This window comes from Haliotis asinina, chromosome 1 (assembly GCF_037392515.1).
Source record: "Haliotis asinina isolate JCU_RB_2024 chromosome 1, JCU_Hal_asi_v2, whole genome shotgun sequence".
In the NCBI taxonomy this organism is placed as follows: domain Eukaryota; kingdom Metazoa; phylum Mollusca; class Gastropoda; order Lepetellida; family Haliotidae; genus Haliotis; species Haliotis asinina.
In genome coordinates, this window is record NC_090280.1 from 86,442,981 (window position 1) to 86,466,505 (window position 23,525).

The 23,525-nt window shown below is 42.0% G+C and overlaps 1 protein-coding gene across 1 annotated transcript; it reads left to right on the forward strand.

Moving 5' to 3' along the window:
• The first annotated feature begins 555 nt into the window (after positions 1 to 555).
• On the forward strand, positions 556 to 23,320 carry LOC137276783 (NACHT and WD repeat domain-containing protein 2-like). The gene is made up of 7 exons (XM_067808429.1): positions 556 to 574; positions 10,177 to 10,395; positions 11,586 to 11,674; positions 13,058 to 13,174; positions 14,728 to 14,914; positions 17,403 to 17,528; positions 18,723 to 23,320. Exons 1-7 carry the CDS (start codon positions 556 to 558, stop codon positions 23,318 to 23,320), a joined length of 5,355 nt encoding a protein of 1,784 aa, XP_067664530.1.
• The last annotated feature ends 205 nt before the right edge of the window (positions 23,321 to 23,525 follow it).

Consider the following 23,525-nt stretch of genomic DNA (forward strand, 5'->3'; position numbering starts at 1 on the left):
GTTTAAAGGTGAAGTGGATTCATATGAGTCGTAGAATTTAACGTGATGTGTTTGTGGGGATGGGAAGGGGCTTTGGCAGGGTTATGTATAGGAGTGGTTGGGGTCATGTTCGGGGTAGAATGAAGTGTGGACGGGTAGGTGATTTTGGTAGATTTAGAAGTGTTGGTAGTATTGACCGGGGACTGTTGTTCCCGATCATACAACACGAAATCAGTGGTGAAAATAACACTCAGAGTAAGACTGACTGGCGTATGAACTGAAGTGGGAAATTAATACTGACTACAACGATAGCTTATAGTCTCATAGGTGTTTGATAAATCTCTGTAAGCAAATCCACCCATTGTTTCCGTCGTTTAGTTAACTGTGAATGCAGTCTCGCTCCACAGGTCAAGAACTACACAAAGCCTGGCAGGTCAAGAACATTCCTCGACCGTTGCCAGTGCTGGTAGTTATGTAGCTACACACCGCTATAGGAGGTTCGTTTGGTCAGTCTCAATACTGTGATTTATGATTGCAGTTTGATATGAAGTTTCATGACATCAAATATCATCGGCGATGAGTGTTAGCTTCAGAGGTAAGTTTTTAATGAAAGTCAAGTTATTTCGGATACAAGTATGTAGTAACTTCGCGAAACATTATTCTTGGCTGCCTCACGACAGTACGAGACACATGTAAAACACTGCTGAACATGACTATATCTATGTTTTTTAAATTCATTATTTATGCATTTATTATTAAGTTTTGTTAAAAGATTTCTCTTAATAGTACAAGGGGTGCGTTATGAAATATAGAACACCGTTCAACCTGACTATGGATACGATGTTCTATACTTAATATTTATGTAAATATGATTATTTCGTATAGTAATAGCATTACTATTCCATAATTTCTCACGCATTGGCTATCTATCTATCTATCTATCTATCTATCTATCTATCTATCTATCTATCTATCTATCTATCTATCTATCTATCTATCTATCTATCTGTCTATCTATCTGTCTGTCTGTCTGCCCGTCCGTCCGTCCGTCCATCTGTCCATCTGATAACATAGCTGAAAAAAAGACAAAACACCCGAGTCACCTTTGTTGGAATATTGTCAAGATTCGTTGTAATGGCTTATGTTTCAGTGTACATGGCCAAAAATATCACTCACAAACAAACATGATTACCTGCTTGACTTAATTGCTCTTGTATGCATTGGTGACAGGTCAAACACAAACTTCGGCTACCCGTCTCATGAGGGTTATTATCCCGTCAATAGGCTATATGTAGGAGAGAAAAGGCATCTAGTGTTTCAAACACTAATAATACCATTGACACAACCTTTCGCCTACCTGACTCGAGAAGGTAGAATAGGCCTTCAGCAACTCATGCTTGCCGCAAAAGTCGACTATGTTTGTCGTGAGAGGCGACTAACGGGTTCCGGTGGTCAGGCGCACTGACTTGGTTGACATATGTCATCGATTCCCAATTGCGCAGACCGATACTCATGATGTTGATCACTAGATTATCTGGTCCAGACTTGATTATTGAAAGACCGCCGCTATATAGCACGAATATTGCTGAGTGTGGCATAAAACTAAACTCACTTACTCCAAAGCTAAGAAGTTTTTTTTTCATGCCGCTGTGAACACTTTTCACTCACTCACTTCGCTTACCTATCAGAAGACTCCATTGTAAGATTTGTGTCCATTATATCACGAACAAGTGCGTTTGAACAGTCGCTCGTCACGCCGAATACCTTGATGTGATTCCCCACCTGTTTACAATGCATGATACCCGTTTCTTCTGTCCACCCATGTAATATTGCCAAAATGAGGTGTAAAACTATATTCGCTCACTGGAAACTACAATCCAGTAACGATACTTATGGGAACAACTGTCCTTAGAAAGTTGCACCCCAGGTCACACCTAGTCCTCCATCAGGTACGATTCTTGTAAGGCTGGGGAGGGTCCAAATTTTCTACCTGGGTACCTCACCCACTATTACCCTACCCTACCCTACCCTACCCTACCCTACCCTACCCTACCCTACCCTACCCGAATTATGTTTATTCCTGACATCAAATCTGCAAGAAATGGTGATATTTTCTTCGGCTCTGCAAGAAATGGTGAAATATCCTCCACCTCGTAGGGCGTCTGAAATATTGTTATTCAATATTTTAACCATGAATTATATTCAAAAGACGTGACATATGTCCAGTCTATTTGTCACATGATCATAACGGGTCCGGATATTGAGACGGGTACCCGGATCCAACTCATCACCCACCCTTCCAGGGCATCCGGGTTACCCGTTCCTGCCCTAATTTGTTGCAACATACTACAATAGACGACATGGCTGTATTCACGTCTATGGCTGCTCACCCATCACATTATTTCTTTATATGAAGACAGTCATTTGTCGAATGTCAACCGAACAGTGTACGTGTTTGTTCTGTTTGTTGTTTAATGCCACACTCAACAATATTCCAGCTATAAGGCAATGGTCTGGAAATAACTGCACCTATCCATGTAACTGGGATACAATATGTGTCAACCAAGTCACCGAGCCTGACCACTAGATCCTGTTAGTCGCATAGGTTTCTTAAGAGCAATTATGCCCCCACATCTTAACTTGTCAGTATACACACTTTCAACAAATACCGTGATTATGTTTGCCGCACCCCCAAGTATTACGCTAATGAGTTTAGGGTTGTTTAATCCCGCAGGCCATTTACAAACAAACACTAATATTCTGACATTCCATTACGTCAGCAAGAAGCTTTTTTTCCTCTTGTGGGGTAATACATGGCGTCTAGCGTTGGTCGCAATAAATATACTACTGTGTTGCATCTTCGGTCATCACGGGTATTCCACATTTTTGACTGAATGAAATCAACTATATTCTTGGGAGACCCAGTGTATATAGTTATGTATATATAGTTATGTTTTCTGTATTTATGTGCTTTTTCGTGTAGTCTTTCTGCATTGTCTTAGTGCTGTGCATTCTTTTCGCAACTCAGCCGATTCTTGTCGAGTCTGATAGTTATTGTTTTGCAGTTGAAGCCTACATTGTAAATGCTGAAGCCTCATAATTTTCCTATTATGTTCTTTCGGAATATTTCTAACATCAAAAACAATAAATCGTATTAGTTGAGAGAGAGAGTGTGTTTGTGTGTGTGTGTGTGTGTGTGTGTGTGTGTGTGCGTGCGCGCGCGTGTGTGTGTGTGTGTGCGTGCGTGTGTGCGTGTGTGTTTATGCACAGGCAAACTGTAGCGCAAATGAGGTTGCGCAGCATAAAGAATATGACAAGTCTTCTTACATGCGAGCGAAGTCCATTTGTACTACAGTTTGCCTGTGGTTTATGGTACTGACTATAAGAGAATGGAGATGCAGAACACACAATAAATCACGATGGAACGGCGCAGATAAAGTTGTACAGCTCAGTATCGACATGGTCAGCTCACTTGATCAGATGAAAGACACGGTTCAAAGTAGAGTCTATAGAGACCCCTTGGTGAGATCAACATGTCACTGATATAGTCTGTGTATAATGACACAGTCAGGAGATAAGGCAATGTCCCCTGCGAAGACACTGCGTGTATCTAGTGCGTGACAAAGGGTGCGTCTTGTCAAACACATGTGGGTTTTAGGAAAATGTTAAGCGTAAGATCACAGGGTTTGATTCTTTAGAAACACGGCCCCCGTGGCGAACGTTATGAACGGGTACTACACCACTGTGGTCTTCATTATAACGCTGTCTAATATGTTGTTTCGCGTAAAATATGCACACAAGTGAGAATAATTCTAAAATATGCTTTTAACAGTTTCCTGAAAGTTATTTGGGAGATGTGGGTAATTTAATGTAGGTGTTTTTGTGTAATATACACATATTTCTATATATTTAAACAAGGGCTATAGCATGGAATTTAATAAACCCTAAAAGGTATGGCATTTGTGTTTATAGCAAAATTTGTTTGTTGAGTAACGCCGCACTCAGCAGTATTCCAGCAGTCTGTAAATAATCGAGTCTGGACCAAACGGTTTAGTGATCAACAGCATGAGCATCGATCTAAGCAGCTGGGATATGATGATATGAGTCGACCAAGTCAGCGAGCCTGACTACTCGACACCGTTAGTCGTCTCATACGACACATGTGTGGATCAAGTCTAACCCGATCTTCACAGCAGTGAAACGAGTGAGACTAAAATAGTTTCCACGAGTAGGTTTGACTATTTTCATCTTCCGCACTCATTTAATTTGGAAAGACATTAACGGAAAGATATGATGCATCAAATCAGAATGTAAGGGAGATAATCACATAGCAGTTAGAAACAGGCAATTAATTGATAACAGCATCGCTTGTGTTGAATACACAATATTTTTTTAAAATTGTTTTACTGAAAATGAAATTTGACGGACAAGGATATTATCCCATTGTTGAAGCTTCGCATTAACGTGCTCATGACATGAATAGGAACGGGCACTGGGCGTTCTTCCATTCTTGACCATTCATGACCGTTCTGGATCAAGCCGAATAATTAAACAGCAGCCAGCAACTCGGGATAAATGGCCAACCCCTAAAAGCTTTGGCTAGGCAGCTGAACAAGGTACACCATTTCGAGCTGATTGTTAATGTAAGTTGTTTTCGTTTCGAATTTTCGGCAGTACTGAATGTGATAATATCCTTTCTTTGAAGACCAACTCGCCGTATCTGTGTTATGCATTTGGTAGTCTTCCACTGCTGAGTGGATATGGGTTTGAATCGACGGAAAGCAAGACCTTTTAACCCCCAGTGAGATCGATAACGGAGGACAATCGGCACTGGCTATTCTCGCGCGTTGTGTTTTCCAAAAAAGCTTGTATCCATACCAGTCAGTAGAGTTGTGAAAAACATGATTGTTTTCTGGTGGAAAGTGGAAAAACTTTTTTGTATTTTTGTATTGAATTTATTTTATTTTATTTTATTTGAATAAATAACAAAAACCACCCTCAATATAAGTACTCGCCTGTCATCAGTTGTTATCTATTTATCTACGAAACCTAGAAAAATATTATTGTCTCGTTGGTTTACCTCGACACAGCTGCAAATGAAAAACACATAATGGGAAATCGGCTTAGTGCTTAACCTCTTTATTGACTGCCGTGTTTATCCGAGTTCGCCGAGGTTGTGTGGTATTATGGTGTTTTGTACTGCAATAAAACAACAGAAAATCATTCGTATGTATCGAATAACCGTACAGCGACGTAACCTGCTGACATACAGGATTAGGGGTACCGGAACACCTGCGGAGGCTGTATGTAGGCTCAAAGACATGTTCTCTAGTGTTTTTCATTGCATTTTAATCTGTATGCAGTCAGTGAAATAGCCTCTGGCTTGTTGACTTTACGATGACTTTTTTGAGCATAAACAAAACATTTAAAACGTGTGTTTTCTTATTTGTTTTCGATGGTACATAACCTTTTTTAATCTTTTGCATAGTGTCTTCATTCAAATTTCGGCCTAGCGAATTATTACGTGGCCTTTCAAGCAACGCTCGCCGGACTGGATGTCAAAATTTGGAAACTATTTCGCACACTGTCTGCATTTATAATGCTTATAAACGGTTACTAAAAAACCACAATATCTATTTAAGTAAACTTGAAATTTAGTTAATACTGGAATAGTTGTTGTATGGAGATTTGCTGGACCTGGGTTTCTACTTAAGCATTGTCAGACATTTCAACCAACAGATACTCTTCTCAGTGTTCAGGCGCTGAGCAAAAAAATTCTTCGTGTAAGGAGGATAGTTTGCAAAGCGTCATATTTAGATAGTATTATGGGCTTGTCCAACCCTTTAGAAACATTCATGTCTAGGCCCAGTCGTTTCTATAATGTAAGCTACGCCCCACGGCCTAGATTTTCGAAGCTCTCGTAGCGCTGATAGTCGTACGTGTCGTACATTAACATAAACTTACGTCTATCTTAGCGCTAAGAGAGCTTCGAAAATCCAGGCCCTGGCTTTTTCTGCCTCTAACCGTGAAGATACGGGTTACAACTGGTCTTCAGTGACACATGTTTGTTGTAAGAGGCAGCTAACGGGATTGGGTGGTCAGACTGGATGATTTCGTTGACACATGTCATCATGTCCCAGCTGCTTAGACCGATGCTCATGCTGTTTTGTCTTATATATTTGTATTCATTCTGTTGATCACTTTATTTTACAGATCGTGTTTATGTAGCTGGTGCTTGAGTTGATTGGTTTCGATTTGTTTTATTGTTCACTGTCGTCTAGTGATGAATAGCTGGGTCACATTTGAACAAAATCAAACCTTTTCTACCCCAAGCTGAGGTGTGTAGATTACAGGTGTATGGAGAGATCAATACGAATGTTTTATTACCAGAGAGTCCAAGATATGTTGGATATGAGACACGTTGCATCTACCATCTACCACAGTAATAAGAGACGTTCTATCCGTAAAGATACTAAATTCGCAGCGTTGCGATCGTGTAGAGGACAGGGCCGGGGTTAACGATGTTTAATGCTATGACGGTCCCAGGTCCCTTACTTCCACCTGAACGTACCTCAGTAGCACAGCAACGATCGTTTAGTTGAATAGGACTTTACGACCTATCGTAACTCTATAGGTTACCATTGGTTACGGACCCGTGAAGGTCCCGGGGTAGAACAGGCCTTCAGCAACCCATGCTTGCCATAAAAGGCGACTCAGCTTGTCGTAAGAGGCGACTAACGGGATCGGGTGGTCAGACTCGCTGACTTGGTTGACACATGTCATCGGTTCCCAATTGCGCAGATCGATGCTCATGTTGTTGATCACTGGATTGTCTGGTCCAGACTCGATTATTTACTGACCGCCGCCATATAGCTGTAATATTGCTGAGTGCGGCGTAAAACTAAACTCACTCACTCACTCACCATTGGTTACGTATGTCGTAGTGCTATTAACACTTTAGTAGCACAGCAGCGATCGTTTAGCGGACAGGTCCCGTGTCCCTGTCCACGCAACATTCGTAGCTTTACGACCTGTCGTAACTCTATAGGTTACCATTAATTTACGTATGTCATTGTGCTACGAGCAGTTTATGGATAGAGACCCTGGTCCTTTAATGCCCTAAAGGGTCCCTTTAAAGAAAGAGCTTAACACGTCTCTGCTATATATCGATTGTTGGTGACTACTAATACAATACTAATAATAAGACTTTAAGGACATTAGCGCCACTCAGCAACACCACAACACGGTGCTAACTTACATAGGAGCTGCAGTAAGCTTACAGGTTGACGCTTGGGTACAAGATTGTGGGGAGCTTTTTTCAGTCAGTCGCTGCAAGGAATTTACAATGTTCGCTGTTCTAACACACGTCGTTAACGGTAAACCCACGGAACACAATGTGAAGACGCTACAGCATGTGTATAATGGTGAGTCCGTGGCGCAAACTGGAGAACTGAAACAAATACAACACCTCGCGATATTGTATACGTGTATACAACAGTTTGAAAAATGATTTGCTCAAATTGTCCTCAAAGGAAGACTGAGGTAACCTTTGAAAGTTCCGCTCAGCTCCGTGTCGGCAGTATGTGTGATTAATGGTAATTATCGAATCTCGCTAAACGAGGACTCATTCGTGATAATATTGGTACAAGTATGTATTCAGTTCATAAATGTCGGGGAACTCATCGAAGGTTTTTGTGAAAACATACATGATCTATCGCCCATAGAAATGTGATAGACTGGAATGTGTTATTAGTAGTGAGTGAGTTAAGTTTTACACCGCTTTTAGCAATATTCCAGCAATATCACGGCGGGGAACACCAGAAAATGAGCTTCTCACATTGTACTCATGTGGGGAATCGAACCCGGGTCTTCGGCGTGACGAGCGAACGCCTTAACCACTACGCTACCCCACCGGCCCGTGTTATTAGTAACTTATGACATAACGCTACTATTTACAGCTACGCTTTATCACGAATGCAAAGGACATAAATGCCATATACAGTCATCATGATTTCAGTTTTCCTTCTACATGCCATAACGTCTATTTTCACGAGATATCATGTTTTCTTGTCATGATACTGTTTCAGATATTGATGTATATTGGAGAAGTCATGAAATAAGTCCTTTTCAGCTTGCTGACCAACCAATTTCATGAAAATTCTTTTTCATTGTTTTTTTTTCTCATGAAACAAATATGTTTGAATCATACTCTTGGTGAAAACAGTAAATTTATTCTGTTCATATATACTGTTTACGCTTTATGTATGAATACGGTAGATGTGTCGTTGTTATATGGCGCTCTGATGACGTTATAGAAAAGTGAGTGAATGTTGTTTTACATCGCTTTTATATTCAGACATTGTGTCCATGTTGGGTATCGAACCATGGTATTCGTCGCTACGCAGCTCATTACTGCCATACCGATAAGAAATGATAAACTGACAGACAGAGATAGAAATAAATCTACAAGCAATATCCGTTTAGGTGAGTCGTTAATCTTTAGTATGTGAAATAGATAAATCGCTCCTAAAGTATACAGGTCTGTGCAATAATTCTCCGATAATAGACATTTGAACATACATGTGTATACGGGTACACGTCGTTTACATACCGCAGTAACTAACTCAAATGAGAGCTCACAAATTGGATATGACGCCGTATGCTATGTGAAGATACACTGCCGATCAAAGGAAAGTAACCCTTGTTTGATGATGGCTAAAATGAATAAAAATATACAGAGATTAGGCGGTGATGTAATATAAGTACCAGAGGGTTAGTTTGGCCTATATTTTCCAGGGCGCGGTGGGGTTGCGTAGTGATTAAAGCGTTCGCTCGTCACATCGAAGACCCGGATTCGATTGCCCAAATGTGTGAAGCCCATTTTCTGGTGTCCCCCGTCACGATATTACTGGAATAATGCTAAAAGCGGCGTAAAACCATACTCACTCCATTATTTGTCAATGTCGCGACAACTGAAGTGACGTTTCTGGTTTTGTGCCTAAATGCAACTTGCAAGGGCAACTTTATTTTGCCCGGTAGGTTACATCCATTATATTCGTTATCGAACGGACTTAATTAACAAGAGAGGGCAACCCGTCGTCATTACGTGACAGGGTTAGCCACACGGGTTCCAGGTAGAGGCCAGAGTAAGCTGAGATAACTGATCAGTACCACGATATGACGACCTTTCTGTATGGGGTGCATGCCAATGTCATTGGATAATAGCGTTCCAGATACCATGTAATTGCGAGTCTTTCTTGAGATCTGATCACCTCCTGCCAAGAATTCATATAATTGAATAAGCGTTAGTTCTGCGCGTTGTACTGATTATGTGTGTTCCTGCAAAACATATTTATGTTGTTTGAGCAGTTGGGTAGCTCAGTGGTTAAAGCGTTCGCTCGTCACGTAGAAGGCCCGGGTTCGAGGGCCCACTCAGGTACAACGGGTGAGGCCCATTTCGTGAATTCCCCCGACATGCTGGTCTATTGCTAAAAGGCGGCGTAAAACGTTATTGACTCACTTGTTTGTTTCATGCAGCACAATTTATTACAGATGGAATGTATTTTGTGCACAATCAACGTACACACAGTAGGTGAAATTGAAACCACTTGTACTATGGACCTGTAAAACACCTGTATAAAAAAACAGAACTGAATACGACATTATGTCAAATTAAGAAACAATATATTTGACACCTGAAATAAATAATATTAAATCAATTAATTTAACTTAAACGCATAGAAATATAAAATAGGAAAAATATACGCATGAAGTACGACTGTACGAGGACATGACACCTCGTAAATATATACTGATAATCTGATAGTTTGTTAAAATGGAAATTATCGTTAAATGTGCAATAAAACACAAGATCACCAGGTGATATGTTGCAAACAATTGATCCCCATTACGATGCTCACTATGCACTTGGAATATGTTCTATCCCCAATATGATAAATAACTGAACCAATCCTCATAATCTACCTCTTTTGTGATTTCTTTTATTCTTTTGGGCGGTGGAGTAGAATGGCCTTGTGGTGAAATTGTCCGCTCGGCACGCCGAAGAGCTGGGTTCGATACCAGATATGGTAGAAGTGTGAAGCAGGTCTGTGTGTCCTTCACGTTGATATTACTGGAATAGTGCTAAAGCGGCTTAACACTAAAGTCACTCACTCACTCACTTTCTTTCATTTTAAGAGCAAGTTAAACCGGTGAAGTTCCGGCATCAGGATGACGTCATTGACAATGACGTCGTGGACGAAAGGAGGAAGTTGGAGGGCGCCTACCAGTACCGCCACCTGTCGGACGATGACAGGGACCTGGTGGATAGTCTCCTCTTGGGTACTCTCCCAATGGAACAGATCCCACGTCCAAAATCTAAGGTTGTCAAAATATTCATCAGCTCGACGTTTACAGGTACAAATGATGATAAAAGAACAGATTCTGCTATGTCTGTAAAGGTGTCACTTATGTTGAGATTCCTTCAGTGGTGTAGTAGATACAGCGTCTGACCCGAGAGGGAGAAGACAGAGGTTGATCACCTGGCAGCTTCATTTGGAAAATAGACGATGGTACTTGTTGCCTTGCCTGGTGACATAGGCACGAGAGAAACAGAACGAGGACCGGGAAGTTCTGAGACCACATACTGTGTCTGGGTGGGGTATCTCGGCGTTCCGGACCTATATAAACCTAAAGTGTGCTTCTCACTACATATTAGGCCATCTCTTGTTTTCCCAGAATAACCGCATTTGTTTTGTTTTGTTTTTTGTTTTGGAGGGACAGGTTTTACTTTTCGTTAGTAAGACCGCTTCCTAGGTTTTATTTTTCCTAACTTTATATGAACATCAACATTCAAATGTTACATGAGTGTTTGAAATCAGTTGAAAAGTATCGTTCAAGATTAAACTCGCATGACAAAGGTTTTTCGAAGCGGGATTGGAACCCCTATTCTCTCATACGTAAGGCAGAAGCTCTGCCGCACCACCACCGGGCCGGCGTGGAGGGGTTAAATTATCTAAGTTACTGTCATTAAATTGATCTTACGCGCGCTTCAGTTATTGTTATGTTCCTTCATTAAATGATCATCTACATTGTAATTACCCATCATTGACGGTATATATGATAGAGAAAACACTTCTCCTCGATTTTGGTAGACAGTGTAAAACCATCGGGGTCGGGAAATCCTGAAAGGCGGAGCGACGAGGGTTTTACATTCTCTCCTATACATAAAACCGGCAGCAGAAGCATTCACACATACAAACGTGCCTGCACGTCTCTTTCTGTAAGTGTGACAACTTGTTGGAGACAGTAAACCCCACAATACCACCACTATCATATTGAATGTGGTATTTAGTTGAGATTGTTCCTGGTTGTTATTAATATATAGTTAAATAAATTATATTTCTTGCCGCGAATAGCTGCAGAATTGCTGATGCAACGCTAAGCAATAATTACTCACCTCACCTTAACCCACCCAACCCAACATTGTCTCACCCACGTCACCTCACCTCACCTCACCTCATCTCACCTCGCCCTCCTCACCTCACCTGCAGCAGTACAATGTTACACTGATGTCTCAGTAGTGATGATGTATCCTTCTTTTGCAGACATGACCCAGGAGCGGAACGCTTTAGCAGAAACCGTGTACCCCAAGCTCCGCCAGTACTGCAGACACAAGCATGGTTTAGACTTCCAGGTAAAGTGTGTATAGTGGGAGTTCATTAAGTGAGTGAGTGAGTGAGTGAGTGAGTGAGTGAGTGAGTGAGTGAGTGAGTGAGTGAGTGAGTGAGTGAGTGAGTGAGTGAGTGAGTGAGGTTTACTGCTGCTTTCATATGTTTTTCAGCGTGAGGACAAGATTGTGAAGGCCATATAAGATATCAGATATATGTTATAGACAAATTTATAAATGACAGTTTTGCTAAAAGTTATATTTTGTGATCAAGGCAAAGAATTTGATTTTGAGTTTTGAGAAGTGTTCGAGTTGGGTTCGAGCCGCTTTTACCAACATTCCAAAAATATAGCCGCAGGGGATACCTGAACTAGGCTTCACACATTGTACTCATGTAAGGAATCGAACCGGTGTCATCACCGTGACGGACATATACTTAAACCATTAGGCTACCCCACCGCCCCGATAGGTATAAAATTTAATTTCTGTGGTAGCATGTGGAGTAGGGTAGGGTAGTAGGGTAGTCAGAGGTAACCTTGTAAAGTTAACGGTAAAGTAACGGATGTTTCATAACAGGCAATAGATTCAAGATGGGACCTAACGATAAGGTTGGTTGGTTGTTGTTTAATGCCGCACTCAGCAATATTCCAACTATATGGCGGCGGTCTGTAAAGAATCGTGTCTGGATCAGACAATTCAGTGATCAACAGCATGAGCATCAATCTAGTTACATACAGACTTAGAGGTAAACATGTATTTGAAGTCAAAGATGTGAGATGAGACATGTGTATTGTGAAAGGCGTTGGTTGTTGTTTAACGCCGCATTAAGCAATATTCCCGCTTTATGGAGGCAGTCTGTAAATATTCGACGACCCAGTGACCTACAGGATGAGCATCTACTAAAATGCAGTGCTAGAGGTGACTTTGAACTGAAAGTCAAAGATGAGAGGTAACAGATGTATTGTGGAATGTATGGTGACAGCGATTCGCACATTTACTGTCGGAAGTAACAGATATTAAATGGAGTCGCTACTGGAATGAGGAATGGCTCTTACAGATGTTGGAAGAGGGGTAACAGCTGAGGGTGCGGGGTTACCAAGGTAATGTGGTAGGTAACACGTGGAAGGGCGGGAGATGACAGATATTTCTGACTGGAGATAACAGATATAGTATGGGAGACAACAGATGGAAGGGAAAACATGTAGTTCCGGCGAGGTAGCCTTGTGGTTAAAGTGTCCGCTAGTCACGCCGAAGGCCTCGCGTCAATCACCCGCGTGGGGTTCAATGTGTGAAGCCAATTTCTGGTGTCCCCCTCAGAAATATTGCTGGAATAGTGCTCAAACCCACTCATTCATACTCAAAGCTAGAGTGGAATTGAAACTGACATGGTGTAATCTTCCTTCCCTCCAGGCAGTAGATATGAGATGGGGAGTTCCTCCCGAAGCCAGTGACGACCATACCGCCGCGTACCATTGCCTCGCCGAGCTCAGGCACTGTCAGGAGCTGTCGATCGGACCCAATTTTGTGGTAAACAAAGAAAATGCAAATGATCACATTAATTTTCCAACGTATATATGTTAAATGTACCCCAAACATTCCATCGGACATACACTAATCGCCAAAAAAAAACCCCGTTCTCCTCCTTCCTTGCATTCTCTTCCCACAGCGGTTACTTGTCACATCTTCCTACGTAACTTCTGTTCTAATACGACCCTTTCATGGTGCGAGTGTTCAAGACTCATGATTGGAGGCAATCAGATTTGGTAGTGCAATCAGCGCCCTTGTTTCAAAAGTGATCGTTCGAAAACTCTCGGTAATTTCCGGATGCATCGTGAAAACTAGAACCTCTTCCCGAGTGCGATACTCAAATGTTTCTTCTAGACAGAACTCAGTCATGTCATTTTTGTCTCTCCACATTGCTTGCATTTGTCAAGTTGAATCAAGTCGATGTAACACGTGTTCTGATTGGACAGCTAAAAGGGAGATAAATGTGCTGCCATTTTTTGCCGCTAGGGGATTTTATGAGAAGCGCGAAATATGGCCGTATTAGAACAGAGGTTCGTAGAAAGATAAGACAAGTAACCTCTGTGGGAAGAGAATGCCTTCCTTGATGAATTTCATAAACTCTGTTCAACAGAGGATGAAACCTGCTGATGCATTTTATAGTAAAACAACATAGAAAAGGTCCCCGAATCAAAAGGTCCCCGAAAAGATATGTTGTTAAGCTTTCTTGTAAACTAATACCTTCTGACATACCATGGATAGATTTTAACTAATTTGTATAGTTAAGAGGTTAACGTATCGTTTGGCGTTTAGTGCACTTATGGCACAGATCTTGCTCTTTTTTAACAATTTTGGAGACTGACCATCAGCAACCATTAGCGACTCTATAATTAAAAGTACGAATTCACATTTAATATTTCCGATTAACGAAACGCGAAAGCGTATTAAAACGGTACTATAAACATGAAAAAATGATGTACGATCTCACCAGCAATGATGGGATTGAATATATACCAGGAGTGAATCTAGGCGTGACAAGATTAAAGCATTTCAAGTCAGGTAACTGACAACCATCTATACTGTTTCCATACAAGTCATGGGTCACAATAAGAAAAAACAAAAATACATTACACCGACTCTATTTAGCTATGATACATATTGGAGCCTGACACGTGAAGGTCTGGGGTAGCATAGGCCTTCAGCAACCCATGCTTGCCATAAAAGGTGACGATACTTGTCGTAAGAGGTGACTAACATGTCATCGGTTCTCAGTTGCGCAGATCGATGTTCATGGTGATAAATGGATTGTCTGGCCCAGACTCGATTATTTACAGACCGCCGCCATATAGCTGGAATATTGCTGAGTTTGGCGTAAAACTAAACTCACTCATTCACTCACATACATACTGGAAAACCCTCCCCTACCCCCTTCCCCCTCTTCCTGGTTATTGGCTCGGCCAAGATACTGTCACTCACTGTCAGAGGCTGCCGTATTGTATATAGAATACCTGAGTTGTGCTGATTACGTCGAAAAACAACAGCCACTCGCCTTTTCACACTCAGATATCGTCTTTCAGGCTTTCGTGGGTCAGCGATACGGAAGTTGCCCCCTACCGGCTGCCATCATCAGAGCCGAGTTCGAAGCCATCCGTGAAAATCTCGATCCATCCAGTGATGACGTCAAGCTGCTTGACCAGTGCTATCTAAAGGACCAGAACTCGCTCCCAGCTGTTTATAGATTGCAACCCGCTAGTAAAATAAAAGGTAACGATTGGTAAATCAATGTCTGGAAGTGAACGGCAACATCAAGACTGTCAGTTTCATCACATAGGTTTAACATAGGTAGCACTCAAAGACCTAGAGGTTCATTGGGGAATAGATACTCATAGAAACGAATAAGGGAACACATGGAAGTGTATATGTTCCTTTACTTATTTCAGAATTTCACCCACAGTGCAATACATAAGTTGTGAAGAAACCTCGAAAAATATAGGAACACTTGTACTTTCATGCGTACCCTAATTCGTTTTCGTGATTGCGTAAGTAAAATATGAATACTGTATCTAATAGATTCAATTCTATCAACACACCACCACGAGTAAGCGCTGATACACCAAGGGCCGAATTCATCGCATCCCGCCACGTCAAAGGGAGGCAACAGAGAAATGTGATCTGTCCAGATCATGAATGAGCTTGGAATGAATATATACTAGTAATTAGCATGAGCAAGTCATAGAAGTACACAGTGTATGTAGGATAAAATGAAGAAACGTATTGCAATTTATATTAAACTGACGTGCGAAAGATACTACATACACCGTTCTTTGAGATAAGGCTACTACTAAACAATGATTGTGACTTGCATATCACGATCAAAACACTTTTGAAATTATTTACGGCAGTATTTGGAAACAAAACAATAGGTTTGCACTTTCTTTTGTAAGTTTAAAATAAAAAATACTGTCATTGCTACGCTTTGTTATTTAGTACTGGATCGAGGATTTTCCCGAACAGGGGATTTTCATGGACCTATAACCTCCTCAATCCACTGTACAAAGTTGCCTCTCTTAGCTTCGCGGGAGCGGTGTGATAGCTTATTTGGTGCTGCGTACGCTCATTACGCCTTAGACACGGGTTTGATTCTCCACATGGGTACAATGTATGAAGACCATTTTAGGTATTCTCTCCAGGTGATACGGTATTGCGTAAAACCTTACTCACTCAATGTACTATCTGTGCGAGTATTTACAGAGACTGTGCTTAACTGACTGCCTCACAGACGGAAGGACGGGACGGACTCAATCACTCACTCACTCTCACGCCACGGTATTAATAAGTGTAATGATTAATGTATTGGAGAAGATACTACTGAAGGAACTGATGCATGTACTCTTCAACAAGAGAAGGGGAACTGTACTTTCAATGTACGATTGTAGAATTTGGGAGATATATGGGATTGAATCAACGTTGGTGCAATAATAATGGATGTTTTGAGAATGCTTCACCACACGGATTTCATTCAAAGCAAAGCTGTTGGTTCAGCTGTACCCCTTGTTAGGTGACTGGAGTGTGACATGAAAATTTCAGGTTTACAATCTTCAGTCAGTAGTGTGAGACTTGACCCTAAAAACCCTCACCATGCACAGGTGCAAGAAAATTATCGGAAAAAAATGGTCAGTGATTTATCGACGTGTCTGATAAACTTCAAGATTGATAATGTGCGTGCAGGAGGCTCCCACGTTGTGCACGTGCTTCCCATGCATTGTGTTTACGTGTGGCGATAACGTGAAATGATGCTGCATACACAAGATGAATGTCATTGTAGTGAGTGAGTGAGTTTAGTTTTACGCAGCACTCAGCAATATTCCAGCTATATGGCGGCGGTCTGTGAATAATCCAGTGACCAACAACATGAGCATCGATCTGAGCATTGGGAACCGATGACATGTGTCAACCAAGTCAGCGAGCCTGACCACCCGATCCCGTTAGTCGCCTCTTACGATGTCATTGTAACCTTCCTCATAAGGTTTTCTTTCTACCAGACTTCAACGTTCAGGTTCCCCTACCTTTTTTGAAGAGCATATATTGAAACAACATTGTATTGATGAAGGTACAATGCATGGTACTGGAAAAAATACTGAGGAATGCATGTGAGGGTATTGATACGTCCATTCATTAAGGTATTAACACTGTTATTGGGTGACGATGTTGTTGCCATCACTGATGACTGGTTTGAGAAAGATGTTGATAAAGTATTAAGATATTTATGAAGATCTGAGTAAGGAAGTGGCATTATAAAATGAACGTATTGGTAACATTATTGGTGAAGACACTGATCGATAAATTGATAAAATATGAGTATTATATTGATTGAAACGAGTTATTGGTAAAAATATAAACAGTGCTCATTTTAATATTGATATTCAGTATTCATTAAGTTTAGTGGTAAGAATATGAACACTGTACTGATCAATTTAATGATAACGAAAAGGATAAATATATTGATATATTTATTGATTGAGATATTGATACACCTATTTTAGGTATTCAGCATTGCGTAACTCGTTCATTTGTTTTTAAAAAACTGATTTTGTCATGTCACTCTGTATCAATACTATCATACTGATATATTTATTGATTGAGATATTGATACACCTATTTTAGGTATACAGCATTGCGTAACTCGTTCATTTGTTTTTAAAAAAACTGATTTTGTCATGTCACTCTGTATCAATACTATCATGTCTTTCAGAAACTACTGGACGGCTGTGGGGCAGTATAGAGGGGGACATTCGAGAGGTGTTATATCGAGGAGCCCAGAAGGCCGTGGACGCCTCAGAACTTTCCAAGGAATCATTTAGGCTTCTCAAAGCTTCAGGTGTGTAAGTTAAATCTCCACAGCAATGTCCTGGCCATGGAATTAAATCCCCTGTCGATGAAAAACACTTGAAGATCCTGGGTAGAACTGGTCTTAAGAAACCCATACTTGTCGCAAGAGGTGACTAACGGGATCGGGTGGCCGGGCTCGCTGACGTAGTTGACAAATTTCATCGATCCCAACTGTGTGGATGGATGTTCATGCTGTTGATCACCAGACTGTCTGATCCAGTCTAGAATTATCCTTATTCAGATAGACAAATTCATACGACCCATAGTACGTGATAAACTGCAAACATATTATCCTGCATGCATCAGGTTTAAGCTTTCGAAGCTTTAATGGTGAATGCTTCAGATAGATAGCGTATACGTTTCTATGATACACCTTTGTCATTAGATGCCATCAAATTTTTTAAGTTAGAAGTTGTTGGGTAGTCTGCAAAGCGAGCTGGCAGTAGACATCACTCTCCAACCATAGCGACAATTTGTAGCATTCTTCATAATTATCCGTCACAAAAAGTACGAGTAGTTTTTCGAAAGGCGTTTGTATGATGTTTGATTGTGTATATTAATGACATAATTCGGACATGAATCAAACATGTACAGCCACAAACCTTTTTCGCTGACAAAGGTTTGAAAACAATTATCACGATCTGTTTTATAGCCGTTGATACTGTTTCTCTGCTGCTGGCGTTGTATCAGGGCTCCATCGAAGTGGTACACGTTCAAGAAATATATCTTTCCTCAATAATGGCGAGGATACGGATGGCTCAAAACATGCGATCATGAGTTTGAATCCCGAAGTGGTAAACGTCTGACACCTGCATATCTTCAGATGAAAACGGACACATAAGTGATACAAAGCTGATATAAGTGGAAAATTGTTCAAACTCACTCAACCACTCATCAGATAGAAAGCGGACACATTTTTGACAGAACTGACTGATCGATCACACCAGTTACGGTTGGGTTATATACCAGATAGGTGAGTTTCTGAGAGGTGTTATTGATACGACAGAAACGCGTTCATCCACCACGTACAAATGTACTGCGAGAACCCAGAAGAAGGTATTGCAATAACATTCATTATACCAATTTTCTTTTACAAGTCCAGTAAATGATGTAGTTTTATCTCACAGAGTACTACCAATTTCATTCCTTTAGAGGATTCTCATTGGGTGCTTTCTTCTTTCAGTGACAGAGCAGGAGATCTACCAGGGTCTGATCAACATTGCCAGGGAGAGAGACCGCCAAGCCAACTGTCTGCTCTACTTACGGGATATAGAAGCACTTGGAAAAGACAGCGATCCTATCATGACCAGGCGCTTCATTGACCTCCACCCAGACAGCTTACAGCCAAACGAAGCTGCAGCCATGGCTCTGAAGGAACTGAGAGAAAAAAGTTCCAAAAAGGTGACCAACCAAAACATGCTGAAGATGTCTGTGAAGTGGGAGAAAGATGGAATCGGACCAGTCACTCATAAGGACTATTTACAGACGCTGTGTAATCACTTCTATTCCACGATGAAGCTCCTTGTGGATCGGAACATGGCAAAGAGGAACAAACTTCAGGATGATGATCTCTATAATGAAGTGGTTCAGCATTGGACAATTGCTAGAAACAGATGCAAAACCTTTGTGGGGAGAGCACCTATGCTTCAAAACATTAGGGGGTACCTGGAAGCGCAAACAGACCAAGCCCTTGTCGTCCATGGGGAATCGGGCAGCGGAAAGACTTCATTGATGTCCAAGGCAGTTTCTATGGTCAGTGATGTGGTTTCCCATAATGAGAACGAGATGAGGATGATGACCGTGGTCCGGTTTGTTGGTACCACGCCTGAAAGTTCCTCAAGTCACCAACTACTGTATTCTGTGTGCCACCAACTTGCGTACATCAGTAAACAGCACAGATCCGATGTTCCCGAGGATTATACAAATCTCAAGCTGTACTTCAGGGACGCTGTACAGAAAGGAAATTTCAGTGGAGTTGTGATTATATTCCTTGATGCTTTAGACCAGCTATCACCAGCCAACGGGGCGCACACCTTGGACTGGCTTCCATCAAGACTTGCCCCAAATGTGAAGATGATTGTGTCCACGTTGCCAGAGAAGCATGGTATTTTGGAGAAATTGCGGAACAAAATTGACTATAACTTCTTAGAAGTGACACCTCTTCCTCAAACAGATTGCAAGCAAGTGATGAGAGCTCTGCTGGAACATTCGGGAAGGGCGATTTCTTACCCTCAGTGGAGAATAGTTGAAAAAGCCTTCACCTATTGTACATTACCTCTATTTATCACTCTAACCTTCCAAGAAGCGATCAGGTGGAACTCCTATGATGTCCTTCCATCTGATGCCCTTCTACACACTGTAGAGGCAAGCATCAACCGATTGTTCGAGAGACTGGAGAAAGCATATGGAAAAGTGTTTGTTTCTAGAGCTCTAGGATATATCACGGCTGCAAGGAACGGCCTAAGTGTGTCTGAACTTGATGATATCTTGTCCCTGGATGAGGATGTCCTGAATAGCGTCTTCACCCTCTGGGAGCCGCCAATCAGGAGGATTCCTTCCAACCTATGGCCACGTCTCTATGTGGAAATATCATCATTCCTTGTTGAACAGGAGGCTGATGACATTGTTGTCCTGTCCTGGTATCATACCCAATTTGTCCGGGCGGCGGTGGCACGATATTTGTCAAATGTTGATGAATGCACGCTCATACATCAAAACATTGCCGACTATTACCTTGGAACTTGGAGTGGAACAATGAAAAAGCCGTTTATGTATCAGCAACGACTGATGACACGACTGAAAAAGACAGACCCATTCAGCGCAGCCTGCAGACATGTTCCTGAGCAACCTCTGATCTTCAAGATCAGTGAAACGTCCGAACGATACAACCTGCGCAAACTAAACCAACTGCCATACAGTCTTGCTCAGAGTGGGCAAATCGAACGGTTAAAGAAGGAATGCTTTTGTAACTTTGACTGGCTGTATGCCAAGATTAAGGCAGTATCCCTGCAACAGATTCTAGGTGACTTCTCGATGTTCCATGACAGAGAAACATGTTTTGTAGCTGATGCAATCCGCATGTCTGGATCAGCTCTAAAGATTGACCCAAACGCCCTCGGCCCAGAGATCTCTGGCCGCCTTCTACCTCACATCCACACACATCCGATTATCAGAGATCTGGTGAGACAGTGCGATTTGAGATCTCAGCACCAATGCCCCTTGGTGCCACACTTCCAGATCTACAGCGTGCCAGGAGGTCCTCTGCAATACGAATGGGAGATTGACGGAACAATCCGGTCGTCAGTAGATGTTGATGTCTTCAACAGCCCTGATGGTATTCTAATGACTGCTAAACCATACTACAGCAAGACCTTGAAAGTATGGGAGTTAACACAAGGGGAACCACGACAAGACATGCAGATGCCCATTGGGGAGATACATCCGAGTAAAGATGGAAAATATCTCAACATCTTCTCCAGGAATCGCTTTGTGACAATTTACAAATCTGACTGCGGAGAGGTCCATGCAAATGTGGACTTTGGTTATGGTGAGGTTGGCTATGTAAACATATCCAATCAATACATTGCCTTCACAACACGACATAATGCAAGCCCCTGTGTTATAGACATTGTCAAAGGAAAAGTATTACATAGATTCTCCTGTAGAAGCAATGCAGTGGCCATCGGTCCCAAAGAAAGATACATAGTGTTCAATGCTGACAGGAATATTATGTTGTACTCTCTCCCATTAATGGAAAGGAAGTGTGTAGGTCAGTCTAACGATGAACCAATGCAGATTGCTTTCATTGACACTCAAATGAAGTGCTATGTCCTCACTAAAACAAGACTTCTACAAAGTATCCATTTCGACGTTGTGAACAGAGTCTCAGCCACTTCTGGTATAGTTGAGGACATGCAGATCAAAGAATTTAAGGTCTCACACCTTGAGCATATGATTCTTGTCCGGAGTTCCCGGTGTCTGTATCTTGTTGACACGGACACAGAGACAATCAAACACCGGCTGCAAAAAATGCCTCCTGGGGTGTTCGTGAAGACAATGACGTCTTTCACAGGAGCAGGTTTCACGCCAAAGGATGACCTTGTGGTGGCCTCAAGGGACACATACATCGCAGTGTGGGAGACCGAGACGGGGACACCGCTCAGACTTCTTCAAGCCTCTGTGTCACCTATAGTGAAGATCTTCACATCAGACACCCTGAACAAGGCAGTTTCCCTGCTCAGCGACAACACTCTTCAAGTGTGGGATCTTAACAATCTGGATGCCGATGTTCAACATTCAAATGAAGTCTTGAGTACCACAGTGAGATCTGTGGCCGTTTCATCCGCCACCAAGAGAGTTTTATGTCATGGGATCAGATACCCAGAGGCCAAAATTCTTGATATTGAAACAGGAAAAGTTAAAGCAGTTCTCCAACATACCTGTGATCTGGAAGACAAGATCTTAGAGTGTGAGTTATCTCCTTTGGGATTGTTTGCTGTAACCAAAGCCCATCTGGCTGAAAAGGGGGAACACACCAAAGACTTCAAGACCATTCTCACTGACGACATAGTGTGGAACATGAACACTCAAGAAAAAGTCCACCACGCACCATCCAGCAGGTACGTATTATTCAACTCCATCAATTCTATTATAGCTGCTGTCCAGTGCGTGTTCTACAGTTCCATTGACTGGACATGCAACACGTATCACGTGAAGGTGATTCAGCCAGACTTGATGGACGAGGAACCGCCCGAATTCTCAATCCCAGTCATGTCCGAGTTTGTGTGCAAGCCAGTCTTACTGTCTGTGAGAAAGGGTCTGGGTGTGTTCAATGCCTTCTATACAGTCTTGCAGTTCTGTCAAAAGGAACTACATCCTGTGACGAAGGTAGAGCAGTCAAGGACCTTCTATATGAAACTGTACACGCGGACTCTTTTGGGTAAACAAACGGAAGAGAAGATCCTGTGTGTCAAAGACTTTCTGAAGCATGCTGACCCAAATGATCAGTTTGTGGATGTGCGGATTATCGGTGGGGACAAGCTCCTGATCATATATTCGAAGGATCCTGTAACAGCTTCCTTTGATAAAGAGTCAGGACTGGTTCTCTCAGAAGCTTCTCACAAGGCTGCTCTAGTGTATGACCCTGAAAAAGAAAGCGTCATTCGACACCTTCTCCACATCGCGAAGCCAGACTCTATCCTCAGCCAGACAGTTATCTCGCGTCTTAGTTCAGTTTTAGTGGATGATCAGTTGAGAGTCTTTGACCATCAAGAAAACAAACTGCAAACAGAGATAAACACAAAGTTTGCTGCAGGGTGTCATAGACTTGCCCTTGATGGCGCTTACGTCATTGGAATATCTCATGATCGGCGTTCAGTAATTGTGGCGCGATCTGTTGATGGGGAGCAAAAGGGCCGCCTGTTTATCCATGGAAAGGCAACTTGTATTGAAGTCGCTGAAGATGATCGGACAGTTGTAGTAGGCTGTTACGATGGTCGGGTAATGATACTTAGCCTCGTTCTGGAACTCAGTGATCCTGTGACTGAGCTTATTGATAAACTCCCAAGTAGGATTCCACCCATTGGCCATCGAGAGCCATTGGTCAATGGAGACATCAGACATATGCAACAGTCCTTGCCAGAAATCACTCGCCTTGCTCTCAAGTTGAAAGAAGATCATGAAAGACAAGCTCGACGTCAAACATCGTTCAGAGCTCTTGCCACAAGTGTCACTGCTATTAACAAAGTCCGGATGAGGTCCCAGGCGTGTTCAATACAATGAAAACCAGTGGTATAAGAATAGCATTGCATTGTGAAAACGTGTCATAACCTTAACATACTTGATCCAAGATCTCTGTGATTGTTACGCCTGCAAGTTCGTGCATCAGTGGATGGGCAACTGTGTAATACAACCGACATTAGGGCCAGTATGCCATGCATGACAAGACTCCAGGACTATCATTGTGGGTCAGTGGACACCATGACCG

Excerpts from the sequence above, each read along its gene's own strand:
- LOC137276783 (XM_067808429.1), top strand. Across the intron at positions 10,396-11,585 it reads CATCAGCTCGACGTTTACAG|ACATGACCCAGGAGCGGAAC; the intron begins GTACAAATGATG and ends CTTCTTTTGCAG. Across the intron at positions 14,915-17,402 it reads ACCCGCTAGTAAAATAAAAG|AAACTACTGGACGGCTGTGG; the intron begins GTAACGATTGGT and ends CATGTCTTTCAG.